Source organism: Siphateles boraxobius, unplaced genomic scaffold, assembly GCF_051911475.1.
Source record: "Siphateles boraxobius isolate OS27281-9 unplaced genomic scaffold, OSU_SipBor_1 18, whole genome shotgun sequence".
NCBI lineage: Eukaryota > Metazoa > Chordata > Actinopteri > Cypriniformes > Leuciscidae > Siphateles > Siphateles boraxobius.
In genome coordinates, this window is record NW_027508788.1 from 3,005,035 (window position 1) to 3,029,816 (window position 24,782).

General features: G+C 38.5%; 1 protein-coding gene and 1 long non-coding RNA gene across 4 annotated transcripts in view; one reads left to right on the forward strand and one right to left on the reverse strand.

Annotated features, from left to right (window-relative positions):
• rxraa (retinoid X receptor, alpha a) overlaps nucleotides 1-24,782 on the forward strand; it is a 122,254-nt gene that overhangs the window by 94,298 nt on the left and 3,174 nt on the right. The window contains exons 4-8 of one of the 2 annotated variants that reach the window (XM_077232918.1): nucleotides 8,590-8,740; nucleotides 10,111-10,290; nucleotides 12,542-12,726; nucleotides 19,681-19,810; nucleotides 22,932-23,064. In XM_077232918.1, coding sequence (XP_077089033.1) covers nucleotides 8,590-8,740; nucleotides 10,111-10,290; nucleotides 12,542-12,726; nucleotides 19,681-19,810; nucleotides 22,932-23,064 — 779 coding nt within the window. The remainder of the gene's footprint in view (nucleotides 1-8,589; nucleotides 8,741-10,110; nucleotides 10,291-12,541; nucleotides 12,727-19,680; nucleotides 19,811-22,931; nucleotides 23,065-24,782) is intronic. The other variant, XM_077232919.1, reaches the window with a different exon arrangement.
• Nucleotides 11,289-12,197, reverse strand: LOC143740843 (uncharacterized). Of its 2 annotated transcripts, none has more exons than XR_013204905.1 (3): nucleotides 11,997-12,197; nucleotides 11,781-11,890; nucleotides 11,289-11,697 (listed from the first exon to the last, which is right to left on the reverse strand). It is a non-coding gene; the product is annotated as an uncharacterized LOC143740843 (long non-coding RNA). The 2 variants fall into 2 exon arrangements; XR_013204906.1 differs by having other exon boundaries at nucleotides 12,001-12,044.

The window sequence follows — 24,782 nt, forward strand, 5'->3', positions numbered from 1 at the left end:
GGCGTAAATGAATGATCATATTAGAGCGTACGGCACTCACATTGAACAAAGTTTACAAAGAGTGACTGTTTTGTCCATGTTTTTGGATCATAGCTGTTGTAATGTATTGGGAAGCCAGAATGTGTATCCATCGACAAAAGCATTCATTAGCGGAACTCTGTCTGTCTGTTTTACGCAATATTTTCATCAAACCATATTACAGATGTGTTGTCAGATTTAAGATGAACCGCGGTGCGAACCGTGTGTCTGCCAAACCGTGGGTGGAGAACGGTACGGTTCGATTTATTTATTTAAAAAAAAAAAATTCTTTACGACAACCGTTACACCCCTGGTTATCACCATATACAGACTTAAATCTTTAGAATTTTTTTTAACACATTTTTTTTTTATCTGGCTTGGTCTTTGTTGTTGTTGTTTTTTCTGTTTGAAGTGTCAGAGTATTCATTTGTTTTTTAAGAATCAGCATTTACAAATCTCCATGTTTCGTTATTGGTTTAACAATGCAGGCACATGGCAATTGTTGCAAACATAGCGCTCCAGTGATGATTATCCACACTTGGAGATTAGCTCTGGATGCTGACAGCTGTTTCTGCTCCATGCAATTATTCCTCTATATAGCATTTCTTCTAAGGAAACTGCTCTACAGTTATAATCTGTCTTGGCCCAGCACAGTCTACCAAAGCACAGACATCATGCACAGCAGGAGCCAGACAGAACGGAGAAGTGGGTTGAAGATCTGCTTTTCTTTCATTGACTTGACACAGGACTGGAGTTGCAAAAGGCTGCAGGATACTGGTTGGTCACTGGTGTCGTCTTAATTGGTGTGCATATCAATTACATTTGGCCTGAAGAGAATGATGAGGCATACTTGTCATATCTGGTTCAGAAAGCCATTTCATCCAGTCAAAGCTATCAATCTTTCTTATCCATACACACAGGTTTTTGGAGAATTTATGTATACATTGTGCATGTGCATGCATGTGTGTGTACATGTGCCTGTGTAGACACAAAACAAAATCAACCTAAAAGACACTGTCTGAAAAGGCGTCACTGCCTGGTTGAATGGGAATGATGCATAGGGATAAAGAATGTAAATGATCTTTCATATATTTTTGTACATATGTGAAACATAGACATATGACATATAGACCAATACAATGTGATAATCATTTTCAACATTCTCACAAAAATAATCAGAAACATATGTAGTCAGTCCTAGCGTCCTATTTGAGGGTATAGGGGGCGATTTCACATTCCGCCTAAGAAAATTTTTTTTGCAGTGCAGATGAATACAAATATAAAAAAATATATTTTTTGGATTGACTGACTACATATGTTTCTGATTATTTGTGTTTACATACTTCCATTTGTAGTGCTGTCTGAAACCATAGTGGACATTATTGAGTGCACTTATTCAATCCCACATTGCACTGCAATAAAGAGTGTACAACTGATGTACGGTCAGCACTGTCCGAATTCGCTCACTAGTTTTCAATAACTTCTTCAAGTGTACAGTATTAGAGGACTAACTTAGGGAATAGTAAATGAGGGTTTAGGGAGCGATTTCGGATTCAGCCTTAGTATTTCTGTCTTGTCCAGTAAAAAAAAAAAGTGTAAAATTGTGTAAGATATTAAGAATTGTATTCAGAGAATGGAATTGCCATTTTTCTTTTTTTAACCTTTTTTTGTCTTTTGTGTTTTAAGCATGCACTTTAGTAAATGTTACATTTAATGATTAAAACGTTTAAATAATTTAACTTTTAAATAATGTATTTAACATTTAGATGAAAAACAGTGTTACTCTAACAATAATGCATGTAATTGCAATAATATAATGTATGCAATGAAATGTAATAGTACAATACAATATATAACTTAAATTGCATTAAGGATTTAAGGAAGCCAGAAATACAAATATAGAAAAAGATTGTGTTTGCATTATGATATGGCTCTAATGGGCCTCTGGCTGTCAGACTTCCAAACTGCCATTAGATCCGGCTGAGTGATGCATGTTTGAGAGTAGGATACCCTGCCGAGAAGCGTTTCACTGCAGGAACCCAAATGACACCGACACTCGCCTTTAGGGCTGATACGAAACAGGACTAACTTACTGCCGCTGACAGCAGTATCCACAGGGACGGCTCCAAATGTGTCTCCCACACCGCTACTGACAGCAGCCTCTATGAGGTCACACTCAGGGTGAGTAATGGGTGTGAAAGATCGGAGGTCAGATGTTGAGTGGATTATCTGACAGAGGAGGTCGCCCCGCTGCCCTGCATTGGATAGAGATAAGGATAAGGCCAACGTTATCAGCTGGGCTTTTCCACGTGCTGATGTACACATCCCAGCCAAGAGTGGATTGGAGTCGGAGTTTGTTGTGACGACGGGGTGACGTAGCCTCTCGGTGGACAGTCCTGGCTATGATTTTCATTTTCATTTGTAAAGTCGTTATTAAAAGGTATTATTATTATTATTTTACAGAACTAAGTTTGGTCGAGATCTATGAAATTGGATGAGATGGAAAAGTGCATAATTAAGTATTTGAAATTAATATTATTATTATTATTATTATTAGGGGTCCAAGCTCTGATTTTCTTTTTGTACTAATGTCCTTGTCCGGACATCCTATGACATGTGATTCATCAAAATTATAATGTTCAATATTAATCCACACATATATTATGATCACATATCTTACGACTGTAAACATTTTTACAGAAGGTTTTTTTGACTTCTCTTTTAATCTATCTAACAGTAAGAGGGAATGATTTCCTGTGAAAGTCAATTGCCCTTTTCGATACAAGTGTGATGCTGTAATGTGAAACCCTTAATATCAATGATTCAAGATATCAGGATTCAAGACAGATTTTTGTTGTAAAAAGCACAACATAAGATACATTTTTATTGGATTGCTAATCATCCACATTGTGCCATCGGTGCTTGGACCCTAATTCTCGTCGCTTGCGGCTATATTTATTATTTAGGTAAAAGTTTTCAAAGTCTTAACGTAAATGTATTTTATTTTGAAGAATAAATACTTTGGTGCTTAAACTTCTATTGACTTGAAACAAAAAAATTAATTATTTATTACAATTATTTGTATGGCAGTCATTCATAATTATGACATCTCTACGTGCACATGAGTTGTATATATACAAAGTGGAGTGATTGTGTTAATGGTTATTATTATGAATGAATGTAATTAGCTATTGAAAAATAGTGGCCTTTACTTCATTTCACTGTGGTAAAATCACTGCAATGCATGGCTTTGAAACCTTGATTTATACAACTTGATGTAATTTAGTCAAACTTGGAGTGGAATCAAATAATAATAAACCAAAATTTTGGGGGTGAAGTCCACTCCAGTCCAGTGCACTCCAGATCGCTGCTGTATGAAGTTGAAGTTGCTTGCTGCTTGTGAGAAGAGTTAAAGGGTGTTGCTGCAGGATTTGGGTTACCCTTTGAAGTGTCCTTTGGAGGGAAGTCTTTTTTTCGGCTTTGTAAGAACAGCTAAGCTCCTCTAAGGTTCCAGATTTATGCTCTTGCTCTCTTTGTGTGATGTGCGTCGACTTTGCTTCGCCAGGTCATCATTCGTGCGTATTTCCATAAAATGTATCCATTCGTGGGAGAATATGTATCCTTAAGCATTTGTTCATGTCTGAATCCTGAAATTGAAATCAGATCCATGTGTTTTTTTCCAAGGACAAGAGTTTTGAACCAAGTCTGAAGTTCCAGACTAAACCTGTAGTCCATAGATTCGGAACTTGTGCTTTCCACTCAGAAACAAACACAAAAAACACTCAGCTAATCAATGCTGGATTATAACATCATGTTGGATCTAAATGTATAAAAGTTAAGAGGCCATTCACACATCAATCTTGCATGCTTCTGTGCTGTTTTTCTATGTAAAAATGCAGAATGCACCAATTCATTGGTTGGTTGACTGTCAAATTAAAATATTCAACAGAACGATGCAATAACATTATTGAACAGTTAATGTAATTTCAAATAAGTGTTTCTGTTCAGAACAATTGAAGGAGTGGTTCACTTTAAAATGAAAATTAGCCCAGATTTACTCACCCTTAAGCCATCCTGGGTGTATATGACTTTCTTCTTTCAGACGAATACAATCGGAGTTATATTAATATATGTACTGGCTCTTCCAAGCTTGATAATGGCAGTAGAAAGCCATGGCAGTGTCATTATAAAGCTTGGAAGAGCCAGGACATTTATTGATATAACTCCGATTGTATTCGTCTGAAAGAAGAAAGTCTTATACACTTAGGATGGCTTGAGGATGAGTAAATCATTTACATTTTAAAGTGAACCACTCATTTAAACTTGATTTGTTTTTGTTCATGTTCCTGTTAAAATGTTGTTTTCGTTCCTTAAACCGGTTCAGAGCTCTGATTAATATAACAGGTTTGGAATGAGATTGAAGATATAATTACATAAGTTTTGATTTTTGGATCGTATCTTTAAATAGTATATCAAACTCGATATCCACACCTAAATAAGGCCTATAGTATGAGCTCTGAAGTCTTCCTGTAGCTCCGACAGTAGGACATGGTGCTAGGAATGCCAAGGTCATGGGTTCAGGAATGCAAAAACTGATAAAATGTAGGCTATACCTTGAATGCAATGCAAGTCACTTTGGATTAAAGCATTTGCCAAATTCATAATTGCAAATGACCTACTTAAAGCCACTTGTGTGTGTGTGTGTGTGTGTGTGTGTGTGTGTGTGTGTGTGTGTGTGTGTGTGTGTGTGTGTGTGTGTGTGTGTGTGTGTGTGTGTTGTGTGTGTACATGTTGTGTCTGAACTTTTGGGATGCCCCCTCCTCTCCGTACAGCTTAAGTGTCACAGCACGGCTGGCTGATCATGCTGTTTTTACTCGGGGCACTTGTCTGACACCCTACCCCTCAAAGAAGAGTGCGTGATCATGTATGGGAGGGAGGATTATTCTATTTACAGTCACAGAACTGAGACCCTTTAATCCTTCTTTAACACACACACACATATACAACCCTACACACAAATACAGCATTGAGAGGGAGTTTGGGCAGATTGAGTTGCATGTTGAAAATAACCATACTGTGAGAGTCCTCTGATAGTACAGCTCTGCATCTGATAGAGACGAACTACAGAGGTCCAGCAAAACAGAAACTGAGGTATGAAGCGGAGACGCAGGCTCATTTTAACAGCTGCTTTTGTTTGTGAACTAACACACAATGTGTGCATGGGTCAAGTGTGAGAGACTGACTGATGAATTAATTCAGTTGCGTCACTTTTCAACCTAAACCCGCATCTTGTCATGGTCAATCTTTTCAGTGTTTTTCGCATTCCTCTTTTTTATGAAAACTCTACACGCTGATTTAGAAAGTTTGTTTATGCATTTGGCAAACACTTTCATCCAAAGCAACTTACATTGCATCCGAGGTGTACATTTTATCAGTTCATGCATTCCCTGGGAATTGAACCCATGACCTTGACGTTGCTAGCACCATGCTCTACATTGCACTAATATTTTCTTATTATTATTTATTTACTTTATTGTTTTATTTTATCCTTTATTTCATGTTATTTTAGATTTTTATTTATTTAAAAGACATTTGTATTCAACTTTTCTTGATCATGGTAACCAGGTGGAGACAAACAAGGTGGTAAAAAATGATTGCGAAATGACGGCATTTCCATTAACCAATGTTATGCGAGTAAAACATATTTTTTCTCCTCTCGCAATAAGTCATTCAAAAATCATGGCAACGGATGTCGCAGCCACCGCTTTAGCCTTTATTTTTAATCGAAGGAGACGAATGCATGTTATCCAAGCATTAATGGCAAGGAAAGCCCCTTAAACTTGGTTTCTCCCTTCTATCTGCTGCAAGGTCTTGATAATTGTGGCATTTCCTTGTTGTTTAGAATCCAGTAATCCTGTAACTCTTTTGTTTTTTATGAGTTTAATAAGTATCGTCTTCTGTCCAAACATACCTCGTTTCCTTTAAAAAATGTGCGACTTTTACGTATTCCAGGTGCTGTAAATTTCCATTGCAGTTTTGTGAAATATTCCTTTTTTGAATTGCCTGAAAAACCACCTTATTGCGAGCGAGCGTAAAACATTTTTGCTATATATGACATGTTTCCATTGGGTGTATTTAAAATTTGCAATTTCACTTTGCACAATTTGAAGGGTAATGGAAACGCAGCTAGTGTGTGAAAATAAATAGGTCTATCTGCAGGCTCAGTTCATTCTTAGTGAATTCTCCCTATGAGTATTTGAATGCTGTTAGCATGAGCATTTTTAAGGTTTTCATTGGAGACACACAGACAAAAATTCATAACAAAAGGCGTTTTATTCCTCTTAAACTGACAACCTTCAAATAAAGGATGGCATGTGTAATTTACTGCCGCCCATCCCTTCTTTGCTAGCTCATGATTAACACCTCTCTCCATCAGAATGGGCTGCACTGTTACGGCCCCTACAGCCTTGAGTGCCTTCAGTGTTTTTCAAGGACAATGAACATTTCTGACATCATAAATTAAGCAGAGTGAAAGTACAGGGGCTTTTGTCCACAGCGTTTTGCCTGTTAGTTTTTTGACTGATGGAATGAATCATACAGAATGTAAGAGGAGCAGTTTTCAGAAGTGTTAATCATGTTTTTGACACAGATTCAATCTTTGAGTGTTTTTGTTTGTTTGGTTTGTCTTTTTTGTGCAGTTGGTCTATTCGTTTCAGTATTAGTTGCGTTTCAGCATTCAGTATTAGTTGCAGTCTCTGTATTCAAGGCATGTTGTGGTTATCAGTGTAATGACATGGGCCGTGTCTTTACTGTGTGTCCATGTTTGAGTTTAAGGGGTGTGTGCAGGCATTTATAATTACTAAAACTGATGGAGTAGTTATATATATATATATATATATATATATATATATATATATATATATATATATATATATATATATATATATATGCAGGTCAGATTAAAACTGACTTTTTATCATGTCTTATTCATTCTTTTTGGTATTTTTAAATTAATGTACATTTAAATTTGTATATATATTAAAACATGAAAGTTTCTAAACTAATAAAAATGAATAAAGTTTCGTCAAAGATTGCTGTGCTTGTTAAAAACGTGATGTGTGATTAAAAACAAAGGAAAATAAATATCACTTGTGTAAAATTAAGTGTATAAAATATGTGTATAGAGTGTGTAAGTGTATAGATCCACGAAATTCTACCTGGGAAATAAACATAAGAAAGACAAAGAATTCTGCCATTTAGTTAAAGAAATGTTGACATCACAAAATGCTGTTAAACACTATGCATCTTTTTAAAAGTTATGGAAATGACATTGTGGTGGCAATGCAATAGGTCTAGAGTGGTCTGTCTGTGTCCAGTGTCCTCTAGCTATATGGCACTCCGCAGAAGTCTAGCAAGTCTGCATGTCTCACATACTCACATCAACACACACCCTTGGTGTGAAGTGGGAAGTGACGATGCTCCTTTTGGTCTAAATGGGGTCTTTATCAGCCCCCTCTCACTAGTTTGACTGCTAGCAGTGTTCTGGCTAAAGCATGAGAACAAGACCAAGGAGGCTCTCATAAGAGTGTTTCTGTCTTGTGGCCAAGAGCGCGCACAGTCCCAAGGTCTTTCCTAAGTCTGTCATGCTTTTAAGAGCCTCCCAAAAATCTGTCCCTGGCTAAACATCTACTGTATTATAAATGAAATGGCAAAAGAAAAGAAAATGCATGCGGGCATCAGTTACCAATGCAGAGAGACTACGCTTCTTATAATAGCCAAGATAGCATCTGTTAGGTTTTTTATTTTATTTTATTTTTTAAGAACAGCCTGTTGGATCCTTAGGCAGAGTGCCAACCCGTCGGCAACATTCATTTACTCCAAACCCACGTGTGACTGATATAATTAAAGTGTGTAATTGAAAATGAACATGTGTAGAGTGAAATGAACAGGATGTATCTGTTATTGTGATTGCTTCTTGCTCAATTGCTGTCATTACCTTAGAATGACTGAATAAAATGTGCACAAAAACAATGGCTCACATTGAATAATAAACATTTGTGATGAATTTAGATTTTTTTTCTGCTGTCATCTCCTGAAGTAATTTTGAGTTTCTCTGTGCTTTTCATTCAAAATACAGATACGGGAGAAAATAAATGTCTGGATGAGGCCTGCCAGACACATTTTAGCTTGGAGAGAAAGAGAGAGAAACAGAACCACGTCTTTATTCCACTGTCCCACTAAATATTTTATTGCCGCTAGCATAGAACATGTGCACTGCTGGTGCTGGATATGAAAAAATGAGGCTGGGGCTCAGCATCCGTTCATTGTACTTGCATTGTGAGAAAGGGAGAGAGAGAGTGTGAAATCAGATGAGAGAACCTCTTTCTCGCGGCAAAAAATCAATCTGAGATGTCAACGCTGACCCATCAGGTCGAGCCTGGCCCCGTTCTGAAGTAACCGACAGAAAAGTCAGGGCCTTGTGGAACTCAAGTTCGCTTTCACCCAGGCCTTAGAGATGATATGTTGACGTGTTTAAATGATATGTGGTGTTTGTTTGCGTATATTTTGCAGCTGAACTCGCCCATGAACTCTGTCAGCAGCTCAGAAGATATCAAGCCGCCCCTGGGCATCAACGGTGTGATGAAGGTGCCAGCCCAGCCCTCGTGCACCCCCCTCTCCCTCACCAAACACATCTGTGCCATCTGCGGCGACCGCTCCTCAGGTACCTAGACACATCTGTATGCAAAAGTATATGTGCAAAACTGATAGTTTATCCCCAAATGAACGCCCAGATGTTTTGCCAGTGTTGCTCTGCAGGGCTGGTTAGGATAGAACAAAAAGCCAAAGCTAAAAACCAGTCTAAGCTGGTTTTCTGGTCTTCTATTCCAGTCAGGTTTTGGTTGATTTTAGAAAGGTTTTAGGCACTTTTCAAATGGTTGATCAGCTACACAAGCTAAACCAGGCTGAGAGACCAGTTTAAACCAGCTAAAGCAGCGCGATGCGACACAACAAAAGACAACAGAACCCATTATAATCAGTGATGTTGTCTACATTGGATGTGGTGAGGTGTGACCCGACAGTAAACCGATGCCTCGTTCTATTTCTGACGTACTTGAAGCACTTGTGATACTTCTCATAGGAAGGAAAAATGGATTTGCAACGGCCGCTTTGTCGCGTCCAGTGTAGACAGCTTCTAGCTGTTGCGGTGTGATGCGACACGTCAACGGTCAAGTCTGGTGTAGACACGGTGTAAGAGTCAAAATCTGCATCATTTACAACAGGATCTGTATGTTCATGGGTTTAAATATATATATTTATATATCAAATATTTTTGTTATAAGAGACAGTATAAACAGCTTTGTGCATCAAAACAATTCCTTTCCTAAAACTAAAAACATCGACATAACACTCATGGCCACTAAATACATTAAATAATGTATATTATAAACTTGACAGGTGATTTTAATAAAATGTCATTTGATTACTATCTCTCTGTTGTTTAAAAGATTTTGCAATAAAAGATGACAATTTTTTACGTGAAATGTTACATTTAATTACCCCTTAGCAGATTTTGACTCATAAACAAATAGTCCAGCCCCAAAGGCACACTGTTAGGTCATTGTTGGTGTGCAGAGCTAGTTGGGGTGGGAAAAAAAACAGATCAAAAACCAGTCTAAATTGTTGTTCTGGTTTCAGCTGGCCTTCTAGCCTGGTAAAGATGGTTTTAGAAGGGTGTTTGGGCATTTTTCAACTCGTCGACCAGCTAAACAACATAAATGTATCCTTAATTTTACCAGGAAGGTCCCATTGAGATAAAAAAAAAAAAATTCTGACTAGCTTATGCTGGTTTTAAACTGTTATTGTTCAGCAGGGATACAATGTTTTTTATAGCAGCACAGATACACAGTATTTACACTGTTTACACTACAAGTGGATGCTTGTAGTCGTCTCTGAATATTAAGATGGGATAGAAGTTATTTCAACACACTTCAGTTGAAAGGTTGAAGGATCAAGTCCCAAAAGTGTGATCCATGAATTATTACCAATGTAGACCTGAACATAACCCCTAAGACTAAAGCTTTTTTTTCACAGGTAAACACTACGGTGTGTACAGCTGCGAGGGATGCAAGGGTTTCTTCAAGAGGACTGTGCGTAAGGATCTGACCTACACTTGTCGAGACAACAAGGACTGTATGATTGACAAACGCCAGCGCAACCGCTGTCAGTACTGCCGCTATCAGAAGTGTTTGGCCATGGGCATGAAGAGAGAAGGTACAGCACATAAAGTTGAGGATAAAAGATTCTTCTTTCTCACCCTCAATATTTATAGTACTATTCACTCCACCAGCTCTCATTAAAATGAATCCCACGTAAACACCCGTTTAGCATCTTTTCATGTTAGTACAAAAGGGCTTGGTTGAAGGAGTCCATCGTTCTTTGCACTGACTGACCTGAGCTTTCCACCATGAGGCGAGATGTTTTATGCACTCCATGTCCCCTCAATCTCAGCTCTGTGTGACTCTAAAGAAACATTCATATTACTGTAATCAGCCATTAAATAGTCAGACTGCAGGTCAGCACTTAATTAGTGCGTGCATTATCTCACACCGAGACATCAGTCAACGAGTCCATGATCCGCATGAGGAACGGTGACTATCCTCGAGATTCCAGGTACTTCACCACATACTGTGAGAAAACAGGAAATGGTTAAGCGATACAAGGTGGCATGTGTTTTTTTTTTCTTTTTTCTTTCAGATAGGCTTTATTGTCGTTAAATATAGAAGAACATCTTGTCTCCCAAATCATCACCCGAGGCAGAGAAAGATGAAAGAGAGGGAGAAGTGAGGGTTGGGTTATCACACTGATGAAAAGGGGGGCATTAGCACTTTTTGAGCACTTGTCCCCAAGAAAAGGAGAAGCATGCTAATAGAAGATTTTAGCACACAGCTGGTGGAATATTGATCTGAGAGACTATATTTTACCCCTCAGTCAGAGAGAATCATTTTAGATTTATGAGATATCAGAATTTTTCAGTGTTGTTTTTGGAAATATTTTGTCTGCTGAGACTAGTCTTTAGTTTTTAAGGTGAAACCAATGAACTCTTCTGTAGCTAAGTGTTGCACATATACCCGTTCACATATAGACATGCATACACACACGATTGTTGTTAATGTGTGCTTTTTGTTTGTCGTCTTAGAAGGGGGTGTTGAGGTTTTGGATCTCTCTATATATAAATCCACATTCAAATGCTCATTCACATCACATCATTTATATATCCCCAAGTTTAAACATTAATAAAGATGTTTAAAACAACAGTAAGCTTTGCAAGTCAGATGGCCATATAAATTATATATTGTAGCTATAGATTGCATAGCCAACATACAGTCCACATCTGCCCGTGGAGACTCTCTAGCCCTTGTTTCATGTGAGAGAGAAAATCCTCCCCCTGTAGTCGAAGGCAGCACTGCGATCATACGTACATGACGTCTCGCTCTAACACACACACACTGTCTATGACCTCAGTGCAACCTTTTGTCTCCATTACTTATATCATCACGGCGTCTTTCAAACATATGATCATTTGCTTGCGTTCGCCTGTTTTGTATCCCATAAGCTCGTACCGTACCTCGAGGCACAGGAGAGCTGGGCCACGCTCCCCCCAAAAAGAACTGAGCAAATCTGCAGAAAAACAGGATTAAATGAATTTATGCTCTCCTCCTCTCCAGGGGAAATAAAGCTAACGTGATTTCAGCCCCTCTCACCTCTCTCTGACTCCTGAAGAGGTATTTTACCCTTGGGCTGACCTCCAGACAGCACTTTCCGTACAGCAGATTCCCCCTTTTCTGAACCCCCTACCACCAGCGCGGTCCCTCTGCGATTCACCGTTGAGGAAAATAGCGAGGGGTTAGGGAAAGGAGAATGTGAATGTGCTGTGAATAGGGACTGGGTTCAGAGTATTTTGGGTGAACTGTGCTTACATACATACACACTCTAACCACAGGGGCTTGGATTGTGGTTAATAGTGCTCTGGCCACAGTGAGACTGAGTGACTGTTCAACATTAACCACTTCCTGTTTCTCTGAGGCTGATCAAATATCTTATCTGTTAAAGCCTGTTGGAGGAACCCACAGAGACAAGAAACATGTTACATCACATTCTGTCATGCTACAAAGTTGGAAATGAAATCAGTACACACACACACACACACACACACACTAAGTCTTACACATATATATTTATATGTGTGTATATATATATGTGTGTGTGTGATTTAGTTATTTATTTTACTGGCAGTGTTTCACTTCAGGTTTATACATCTAACACTTGAATAGATTGAAAAATATTTACCCAATAATGTTTTAATAATTTGCTTTGACTTGAATAACAATATATAAGCGAATTAGTTATTTTTCCATGGGGTCCCTCATATCTTTCTTGGGAGTCCATCATATTTGGGAGTCTTGATGTGAGTGTGTATGTGTGTTGACTTCTTGATTAGACTAACTGTAGTGACCGTGACTAGTATTGTTACATACAGCCGTCCAGGAGGAGCGCCAGCGAGCCAAGGAACGCAACGAGAGCGAGGTGGAGTCGACCAGCAGCGTGAATGAAGACATGCCCGTGGAGAAGATCCTGGAAGCAGAGCTTGCCGTGGAGCCCAAAACAGAGACTTACATTGAGACCAATGTACCCATACCTTCAGATTCAGTAAGTGACATCACTTCCTCTTTGTGTACTGGAAATCCTGAGGAATGGAATAGCCTCAGGTTTTCTATCAACCATGATAACATTCAGAACCCCCTGTATACTTAGGACCCTTGAGGTAGATTGAAGAATCATTTTGCATGTTGAAGCTTTGGAGCAATGGTTAGCACTAGGGATTTGAGCAACAACTAATTTCATAAACGTTTAATAAAGAGTAGCAAAAGCATATCTAATAATCAAATACTCAAGAGCAGAACGATATAAAGAACATGGAATGCTCCAGTTCTATGTAAATCTGTGGGGGCAGATTTAGTGTGGGGCTAGTTACAAGAACAATTTGAGACATTGAAGAAGCGCCAGAGCTAAGATGTCTTGAGCCATATGCTGTGTTGCCGGTACGACGGCTCTTCTCTGTCTCTGCTTGTTTCGGTGTATTGTAAGTGATTTAGCTTTTTGATTGCCGTGTTTGGACATAAGTGATGTCATAGTGCACGTCTCCAAAGAAAGACTGTTTTCTCTGATTACTGCAGTGTGAAGCATTGCTTGAAAATTGCTCATTATTGCTGTTCACCTATCAGTTCTGGTCTTTCTCTTTGTTGCGATGCTGTTTTTTTACCTGTCCTTTGTTGAATTACAAAATCAATGAATAGAGTACACTCTTTGCTTATTAGCTTTGTTTCAGTTTGACTTACATTTGAATGATGAAGCTTACAGTCTCATATTTCCTCTATTTTCTATATATTCTGTCTTTTTTTGCCACTGTTTTGAAAGGTATAGTGGAAGTAGGCATGGAAATTATTTGAAGAAGGGGATGATGAGCCAAAATTTGAACAACTACTATTTACTTTTTTACACTTGAATGAGTCAGGTTGTTTGCACTAACTATTGATAATGTAATATTAAAAAAATGAAATATTGATATCATGTTAATACTACACATACAATAATATCATAAAAGTGTTGACACTCCAACACAGCCAATAGAAAGCACAAAATAAACAGTTAAATATGAATTTGACGACTTGATTTTGTTGTTTGTTTTTTTTCTTCAAAATGTCTATTCACCTGATTGTTTATGTAAGAGCGGGCATAGCCATTTGGAGCTCCGGTGTCATCCTCTTCCAGTTATTTTTAGCTGGTCAAAACAACTTGTTATGCTGCTTGATATTGCAGACTGGTGTTTCTTTTCATATTTTAATGTATTGTCATAATTATAAACACTGGTTTGTAGCTCATATAGTTTAAGTGTTTACTGCACTTTTGATATTTACACATAGCAGTTAATTAATTGGAAGTCTCACACATTCACAAGAAAATACCTTACTTCTATGTTGCAAAATAACATGGATGGATATTGTTATAATATCGTTATCATGAATTATTTTGACCACTTCAATCGTGTTGTGATATTGTGTCAGCCCTAGCACTAACCACTAGGCTATGAGTCCACCTTCTTACTGCTCAGTATGTTGATGCATGTGCACTAAGTTCTCTATCACTCCAACTTTTTGCAGCTCAAAGTGTTGAAATGTGCACTAACCGCTAGGCTATGACTTTTTTTTTTTTTTTTTTTTTTTAGAGCATGTACGTTAACCACTAGGATACGCATCCAACTTCTTAATTTGTTTTGGTTGGTAATTCCCTGAGAGAAGCAGAGCAAGATAAAGTTGTTGAATTTACCTGTGTGCTGTGAAGTCTCCCTCCCTCGTCTAGTCACCGTGACAAATCAGCACCGCTAAAGTGATCATTGGCTCCACTTTCGAGCATTGTTTGAATAATGAAATAGTCTGACAGTCCCTGGGAGCTTTCAGCCTGCCGTCAGCCTCTGAGGAGAGGTTTTTTTTTCGCACAGGAAGAGTGGTAGAACAGGAGGAGGATAGAAAACGTGAGTGAGAGAGAGAGTTTGGGCGGTTGAGTGCGTCTTTTGGGACTGCTCTGTACCGAAGCGAAAATGTTCTGGAAGCTGTTATGTGAGTAAATGGGGGTTATTTCGGGAAGATGAAGATGTGTGGGAACAGAGGACCGACGTTTGGGGAAAGGTAGCGAGACGAGAGAGAACATAAGGCCTGTCATGTGGGAGAAGCTGCCAGGCTTTACATTAGAAAGCACTCAGTCACTGATTCGCTGTCTTTGTTTGGTTCATTACACTGTATCTCCAGTAGAGGGCTTGTTTTTTGAGTGCAGGGGTGAACCAAGGTTATTGTTGTTTTTCAGTATTTCTTTTTAATTATTATTACTACTATTGTGCATAATTGTATTTAGCTTTGCAATTTAAAGTAGTTATTATATTTTACATTTCACCTTTTGAATTTCAGAAGTAGTTTTTATTCTAGGGATATTTTTCTATTTGTTTTGTGATTTTATATATAGATGTAGTTTTAGGGAATCATTTTATTTGACTAGTTTAATAATAACCATGGGGTATTTTGTTTTTCCCATGCCCTCAATAACAAAAATTCTGTGAAGCCAATCTAGTACCTCCTCGTTACATTTAAAATGCAAAGATTAGACCCCATCTGGAGATGTCATGAATATCACCATTAGTTTTTACCTTCGTTAATCTGCCAGGCAGAGATAAACACGCCAAAACTCTCAGCTAAACTCAGCTCAGTCTAACTCATCCTGCTGGCTGCAGATGATGGTTTACAACAGAATTTTAAAATAAATAATAATAATAATAATGATGCAGTTCAGAGTTGGACTGCAGCAGGGAGACACTTTACTGGAATATGTTCTCTTGGCCGGCTGTCAGAGTTATGGTGTCCCGCTGTTCCTGGAGCTCCCCTCCTGTCTGTGCTCTTTTGGAATCCACTGCCCCATGCACTAATTAATCAGAGGACCTCGGCCCGGGAGTGCAGCTCATGAATGGGCCACCACTGCTGCTTAATGTTTGGGGTTTGGCCAAGCTGAATGAAGTGTGTTTATCTCATGGTGACCTAGAACAGGAGTTAAACAGGCGTTAGTAACATGCCTCCAGTTAGGCAGGGTAGGGCTGCCTTTAGAGCAGAACACGGTCACGCTTGCTCGTTTTTCACTTCTCTTTTTTTTCTTCTTCATTTTCCTTTCTAACATTTAGTTCAGACAACGTTGAGCATGCACTGATTCTGCTTGAAAACCTGACAGAAAGGTAGCGTAAATGCCTTTAAATGTGTACAAATTAACAACAGATTTTTGCTGATAAACCTGGCAATTCAATGTCTGTTTAAATATTGATTTGAATTGGAAAATTCTGTCCAATACTGATAAGCCAATAATTATTTCCATATATATATATATGGAAATAATGATTGGCTTATCAGTAACAGTGTATATATACACATAGACCAATAGATAGATTTAATAACCTGTAATTGGCCAGTAACCAGTATTGTATTGATGCGTGTGTGCATCTGTAGTCACATGAAGTGTTTTTGAGACGGATATTTTACGTGAGCTCGCAGACGTCTCGCTCGTCTTGCACAGCTGTAAATCCAGACTGCCTTTTTTCCTCTCTTTTGTCACGCAACAATAATATAGTTTAAGCAGATAATGAAAAATTCAACCGTCTCTCATCTCTCCTCCTCAAGTGATAAAAATTTCATAGTGCGATATGCAAGCGTGGTGTTTCTGCTAGAGCCCGGGACCAGGATCCGCTGTGAATAATGCAGGCCGAATGCTTTCTATTCAGCGGGAACAAAAACAGCCGTTGTTTTGTGATGGTCATGAAGAGAATGTTATGAAAGCGTGTCCTCGAATCTTAAAAAGTGGCCATCATTCGCGCCCTGGGGCTAGCGTTCGCCTCACGCTGCCGAGTCTCAAGCAAATCATATGGCTGGCTTTATTCACACTATAGAAATCATTCATGGTGGGTTTTGTTTATATACGTGGTAAAGAACATGGCAGAAACTGTTGCACCAAGGAGGATCGTCTGCATGTCCCTGATCAGCCACAGAAATATTCATAAGCTACATCTGTTTCCTGAGAGATGGCTTTGCGTCTGGCTAACAGTTTGCCATCTCCAACTTCTGCCTTTGATCTGCTGCTGTTGTCAGTGCGAGTTTTAAACAGTCACTGAAATACCATAGAGGGGAAACATATAACTCTTTTACAAGTTCTCCTGGGAGTTCCCGTGTTCTGATTCATAAATCACGGAATAGCCCTCTGTTTATCTGTCATCAGTCATTTCCCAAATTCTAACTGTGGAGATGTTTATTGCATTTAATAATGGCCGCAAGAGTAGTCTCATCAAGTATTTGGACATTTTATTAGGTACACAATTAACAAAAAAAGGCATCTGCAAATAGAATGATTTTAGAGTTTTGGTAATCTGTTATCGGTCATTCTGCAGATGTGGCCAAATCATCGCAACCGCCGTTGCTGTATCTGTTCCTCTATCGTCGGTTGATGCTCGCATCGCTGACTATATTCTGGATACAATTGACCTACGGCTAAGCCACGCCCCTCCACTCACTCGGACAAACAGTCAACATTCGGTGACGGGCGCTATGTTTAGTTATGTTGAAGAGGAGTGAAAAGGCTACATGTTTTGCTAAAAAAAAACACAAATTTCCCTAGTTGTTTTGGTTGAAAGTTGTCTAAAATGTTGTGCTTCAATATATAATTAATGGTTCATGATCAAATTAAATATGTATAGGTCTAAGTTTCCAGGGAAATTTCCATACATTTCCAGGACCAGCCTTTTTACCATCTTTACCCAGAGTACCTCTCCGTTAGTTTGCTGCTATAGTATTTACATGAATCATTCAGCACAACATTGCTAACATTTATTATCTTGGTTATTTACAGATACGTCAATGAAGCTAAGTGACATGATGTACAACGCAGCTAGAAGCTAACGTTAACATTTTCTAATGTTAGGCTAACGTTAGCCTAACGTTACGCTAGAGATGTTAAAAATAACGTTCAAATACGTTGTTGACTTAACGTTACCTTAGTACAGATGTAGACATCCTTGTTTAATTTATCCACGTTTAGTTGGTGTTGTGGTCTACTGCATAACTTAATCCAGAGCAGACACTTATCTCGGTTGAGATGTGGTTTAATTGGGAAAGGGTAAAAAATACACACCGTCGCCCAGCCTCTCGGGATACCTAGTGTCGGAGTTGCATGTACTCCATGCACACCGTTTGAACATTTTAAACTTAAAATGACAAGAAAAAAACATATGAAAACGTATGAAAACGAATGAAAACTGACTAACTGCAATGCATTTCAATGGACGTGGGAGCAGAGAATGTCCGAGTGGATTGGGAGCTATGCGCACTGTGATTGGCGCATCGCATTTGGGGGCGTGGCTTAGCCATAGGTCAATTGCGCAGTGATTCTCGCAGTATCTGTCGTCGGCATCACATCTGAAACACTTCGAGCTTGTTCAGGCCTGGTCTGAGAAGGGTCAAACATTAATATAAACCCTACCTTATGGGGACAAAATGGCAATATCCATGGAGAAAACAGCTTATAAATCATACTAAGTGATGTGTTTTGAAAGGTTCAAATTTAGAAAGTTTTCTGTGATGGTTAGGGTTGAGGGATAGAATATACAGTTTGTACAGTATAAAAATCTTAATGGAAAGTCCCCATGAAACAAGAACCCAAAATGTTTAGGTGTCTTCTTAACTGAGTGTGTTTTTTGTTTGTTTTTCTCCTCACTTTACGGACTGTTAGATGAGGCTGTTTGAGTGACTGCGACTGATATATTGACCTTTTCAAAGGCTCTTGACTCATAATTGTAGTGTCATTGTGTCAAACCTATTAATACACTTCCTGCAATGCACCGAGTGAATCTAGCAGGCTGCCAAGAGTGAGGTCAGGATTTTCCAGGAATGCACACACACCCTCCCACCAATAATTTTGATAAATATTGATATAATTCTTCTCCCCCCTCTGTATGTTTTCTTAAAAAACTATTTGTCCTTTCACCCATTGCAATGTCCTGTTGATGTTTTCTAATGCCTTTCCTTTTGACACTTGAGTTGAGAAACTGCACTCAATGTCTATTTGTTCTCGTCCTTACAGAAAACCCTCTCCTGCTGCTTTCCCCTCTCTTCTGCACTCATTCCCTCTCCTCCCGCACGCCATTGACTCACTCTTTCATCTTATAAAACAAAGCAGCGTATCTATCCCTCCCTTGGCTTCACGCAACGTGAAGCTGGAATCATCTATGCCATTTTTCATATCTCTCATTTGTCCTCTCTCTTTGATGGAGCCGGAGCGTTACGCATCGAGACGTGCTAATAGACTCAAATCTGCAGGAGGCTTTAAAGTCTACTTGCCGTACACAAACTCCCTTGTGTGACGTCCTGCACAATGGCATTTTCAAGAACAATGCATGATTTAAAAAAAATAAAAATTAACCACAACCCTTTGTTTGACAGTTAATAACGTGTCCTTGTCTGGGTCCTTTTATACGTTTAGCGGTATTCCGTAAATGTTTGGAAATGGCCAAATGTGTCAAAGTGAATTTAGTTCCAGGGAGATTCCTGCAGGAAACGCCCGATTAGAAAGTCTCATTTTTTAGCACCAGCTCTCGGCAGGTATTTCCTGCGCAGGCCGGGGCAAAAGCACTGTTTGTTTTGCCTTCCTGTTCACTTCTGCTCCAAAGCGGATTAGTCCTCATGTGTGAGGCTGAGGAGAGCAGAAGTATTCAAGAGGGTGATAAAGTAACCCTGAAATATCTGTGCCGTTAGACAGATAGCTAGCTATAAACATGTCAACAGTTCAAGTAACTTTAACCATGCCTCAGCATGACAGTAGTTGACCTGAAAGAGAAAACTGACTGAAGACGATGGCAGGTAATGGTCACTATAGCGCCCCTTGTGTCAACACTGAGAATACAATGTGTACTTGAATTGCATTCTGATACATTTTTAAAACACAACGGTGTGTGAAATCAAACACGTGTCTAGACATTTAGATGGACCACATGTATGACACTTGTGTTCTTGTGTCCTCCAACAGCCCAATGATCCAGTCACAAACATCTGTCAGGCCGCAGATAAGCAGCTCTTCACTCTAGTGGAATGGGCCAAGAGGATTCCGCATTTTTCTGAGCTCCCGCTGGATGACCAGGTCATTCTTCTACGAGCAGGTGAATTTAAGAGCACAAACTGACAGAAGCACACATAAAGAACGGCTTACTCGGCTAGAAAAAGGACCAGTTCATTAAAATGTAAAATTGAATTGAAAGTTATGCAGATACTACGGGTGTGTTTCATAACCAAGTTTGGTGTCTATCTAGACTACATTGTAGTATTCTGCCTGCTTAGACGACATGCTAGGTTTTAAATGTGTTTCTAAATGTCTAAAATTGCCTGAAATTGCAACAACAACAAAAAACTCCCTTAAGTTTGTTTGTTTTTAGCAGAGTGTTTCAAAACCTAGTGAGCTGCTGCCTTAAGCCCCGTTTTAAAAAGCCCCATGATAAAGATATAGTTTTAAAAATCATTCTAAATATAAAAGAATAGCAGAGTCCACACCACAACTATAAACGATAACGGCACAAAGAAAGGATGTAGTTGGAATTACTTTCAGATTTTATCAGAATGGTATTTTCCAGCCGACGAATGATAAAAACATTGGCAGTCAATCAGAATCCATCCTGCTTTAAAGAGCTTGAACATTTAAGCAACAGATTACATAACTGCAGTGCACACTTAGAATAAACGGATCGATATCATCTGATGGTGTGAACGGGCCTTAGGAAAACATTCTAGCATTTATCTATAGATAACATGTTCGAAATGTGATATGACCAAAAATGCCTTCTTTTCTTTAGCAAAATGTGATTTCATTAGATACACAATATGAAAAGGGTCATCTGCAAATCTAATGAAATAATCGCTTTTCTCAGAACTAATATTTTCTGATTTTTTTTATTATTAAATTATTATTTAAAGGTTCCACTAACATTTGACAATCAGAAAGTCTATCAAAATACATTGTCTTTATTTTGAACTTATCCATTATTTTATTATTTAAAATGATTTTTGAGTTTTGCTGCTGCAATCTAATCAATGACATCCACCGTTAAGCGTCTTGAGCACCGTTCAAATTACTTGTTAATAAACTATACAGTACAGGTCCTTCTCAAAAAATTAGCATATTGTGATAAAGTTCATTATTTTCCATAATGTAATGATAAAAATTAAACTTTCATATATTTTAGATTCATTGCACACCAACTGAAATATTTCAGGTGTTTTATTGTTTTAATACTGATGATTTTGGCATACAGCTCATGAAAACCTAAAATTCCTGTCTCAAAAAATTAGCATATTTCATCCGACCAATAAAAGAAGTGTTTTTAATACAAAAAAAAAAGTCAACCTTCAAATAATTATGTTCAGTTATGCACTCAATAGTCAATACTTGGTCGGGAATCCTTTTGCAGAAATGACTGCTTCAATTCGGCGTGGCATGGAGGCAATCAGCCTGTGGTACTGCTGAGGTGTTATGGAGGCCCAGGATGCTTCGATAGCGGCCTTAAGCTCATCCAGAGTGTTGGGTCTTGCGTCTCTCAACTTTCTCTTCACAATATCCCACAGATTCTCTATGGGGTTCAGGTCAGGAGAGTTGGCAGGCCAATTGAGCACAGTAATACCATGGTCAGTAAACCATTTACCAGTGGTTTTGGCACCGTGAGCAAGTGCCAGGTCGTGCTGAAAAATGAAATCTTCATCTCCATAAAGCTTTTCAGCAGATGGAAGCATTAAGTGCTCCAAAATCTCCTGATAGCTAGCTGCATTGGCCCTGCCCTTGATAAAACACAGTGGACCAACACCAGCGGCTGACATGGCACCCCAGACCATCACTGACTGTGGGTACTTGACACTGGACTTCAGGCATTTTGGCATTTCCTTCTCCCCAGTCTTCCTCCAGACTCTGGCACCTTGATTTCCGAATGACATGCAAAACTGAGCAACAGTCCAGTGCTGCTTCTCTGTAGCCCAGGTCAGGCGCTTCTGCCGCTGTTTCTGGTTCAAAAGTGGCTTGACCTGGGCAATGCGGCACCTGTAGCCCATTTCCTGCACACGCCTGTCCTTCTCCACAATCTTCCTCAGGGTCCGGTCACCTCTTCTCGTTGTGCAGCGTTTTTTGCCACACTTTTTCCTTCCCACAGACTTCCCACTGAGGTGCCTTGATACAGCACTCTGGGAACAGCCTATTTGTTCAGAAATTTCTTTCTGTCTTACCCTCTTGCTTGAGGGTGTCAATGAAGGCCTTCTGGACAGCAGTCAGGTCGCCAGTCTTACCCATGATTGCGGTTTTGAGTAATGAAACAGGCTGGGAGTTTTTAAAAGCCTCAGGAATCTTTTGCAGGTGTTTAGAGTTAATTAGTTGATTCAGATGATTAGGTTAATAGCTCGTTTAGAGAACCTTTTCATGATATGCTAATTTTTTGAGACAGGAATTTTGGGTTTTCATGAGCTGTATGCCAAAATCATCAGTATTAAAACAATAAAAGACCTGAAATATTTCAGTTGGTGTGCAATGAATCTAAAATATATGAAAGTTTAATTTTTATCATTACATTATGGAAAATAATTAACTTTATCACAATATGCTAATTTTTTATGAAGGACCTGTATGTCTTAACCTAGTGTGCTGCCTACAAAGACAACACTGTAGAATTCTGCCTACTTGAACAAGACTCTAGATGCTGAACATACCTTTAATTCTCATAAATGCTGTCTGGTTTTGAAGTTCATATGAAGTTCATTTATGTGGTGGGGAGAGCAAAACAGGTCATGATTGTTGTGATGTAAGGCTTAAGAGAAGCACTAAAAACGAATGTAAAATATTGAAAATGTCGAAAGTTTCTATGTTTCTAAGAAGTTTACAAAGTATGAGTTGAACACATAGATGCTCTGTAGACCACCGTTCAACGAACTGCTTTGCTATTAATTTCCTTTATGGCCCGTTCTATTAGCGAGTCATATTTATCTACGCAGAACAAGCTGAAGAACATGTTAAGAGGGTCTTCTCTCGTTCTCTCTCTGAGCTCTCAGGTTTTCTATAAATAACCCCTTTAGTTCTGCTGTCTCACAGATGAAAGCATCTCAGTTTTTCCCAAGCTCAACTCTGGGGAAATGAGGGGAGTGGGGTAGTTGCTAGGCAGACTAGTTAAAGGAGCCCTGTCACTCCGATACTTGCTTAATTCACTCTCATGGTGCGGAATGTTTTATCATGATTTCGCCTGTCTCTCTCAGGATGGAATGAGCTCCTCATTGCATCATTTTCACATCGTTCGATAACAGTGAAGGACGGGATACTGTTGGCCACGGGATTACACGTGCACCGGAACAGCGCCCACAGTGCCGGAGTAGGAGCCATATTTGACAGGTTCGAATGATACTTCTAATTTTGGTCCACTGAAAATTTGTGGACGATTTGACCAAACGATCAAAACCTGGTAAGGGTTAAGAATAAATAAAAATATGGTACAATGTTTTTTAGATTTATTTTTTTTACACATTTGTGTTTATGTTTTTTACTTTTTTTCATTATGAAATATATGTCAATTGTGTATATACTATATTTAAAAAAATAAATAAAATTCATTCAATTTCAAAATGTACGTTTTTATAAATGTGTGTGTATTTTTATATACTTTTTATGAAGAAATATATGTAAAATTTGAAGTTGAATGAAATTATTTTATTTTTGGTAATATATTTTAAAGCTTTTACAATATGGAATGTATACATGCATAATGGCACAAAGAGATGGTCACACTGGAAATGTTCATGACGAGGACAGAGGAGGAACCTTGACATTTCTGCCAGTGGAGCTTTCTATGGATTTACATCGATATTCATTAAATATGCAGCCGCGCTGGAAACAGAGGTCATGCAGAAATGGTCGAGTGCTCAGACAGAAAATGTTAAAGGAAATCCATTTGTGTGTCATTTATGATGAAATCAAAAAATATGGCGGATACACCCAGTGTCGCCAACGGCTTTATATTGTATCTGGTCCCAGGTTCCCACACAAACCTGAACAATGCTGTGCTACCAGCTTTTTTGTTTGGCCAGATCTAAACCCAGATAAGGTTTGAAGAGGGCTGTGGTGTTATGGAATACAAAGTTTAGTTGTCAAGTGTACAACAACGCAGCAGCACCGCTTGTTGACAACAGCATGTTTCGAATTTTAGGATATTGCATTAAAAAAAACACTAGATGGAACGCCAACATGCGCATAAATTCTAAAAATGCACATAAATACTTTGTGCGCTCAATTAAGGCGGATAATTTTTTATCTGATAAAAAGACATGCGCATAAGCTACGATGGAAACTTATTTACCTAATAAATCCCTCAATGCACAACGGAAAAAAAACTCACGTTACTTTTCCTCAACAGAGGATGTGATTGGATAACTGCACTAACCAGTGGATCAGTTTCATTGCAAATCATCTTCAATGTTGGTTTGATCATTCTAAAATGCCTGAGCCAATGTCTGTCATCAAATTGAATTGCTTTAATTCCCTCCCAGAATCGTCTCACATGATTGCATGTCCAAACACCAGGAATCCGCACGCCAGATAACATTAAAGCGTTTATTGGGTTTTGCCTCCACGCTCTAAAACACAAGTCATTTATGATGTAGGAAAAAAGAGCCACAGTGGGTTCCCCGATTGCAGCATCTTTCATTTTTATTACAAATATTTTGTGCCAATCTTACAGGAGGTAACAACTTTGTTGTTTTGAACACATGGGACAAAAACGGTGCTTAATTCGCGAATGTTTTATGCGATATTCCAATTTTACGCACAAGTTAATGTCGCAAATTTGGATGAAAACATAGCAAGTGAAATGATAGCTTTAGATAGAAATGAATAAAGAATAGCAATGGTAAAAACTAAAGGCAAATATATATAATTACTATTTAGTATTAGACTATAAGTGATAAGTTATTTTGTTAATGAGTAACTTTTTTTAAACAATAAATCTAACACGTTTGAAACGGATATTCACTGAAAACAATCCTACACGTTTCTGTTTAAGGAAATTTATCTTAAAGATAATTTTACTGAAAAACAAGACAGAAATACTAATCACG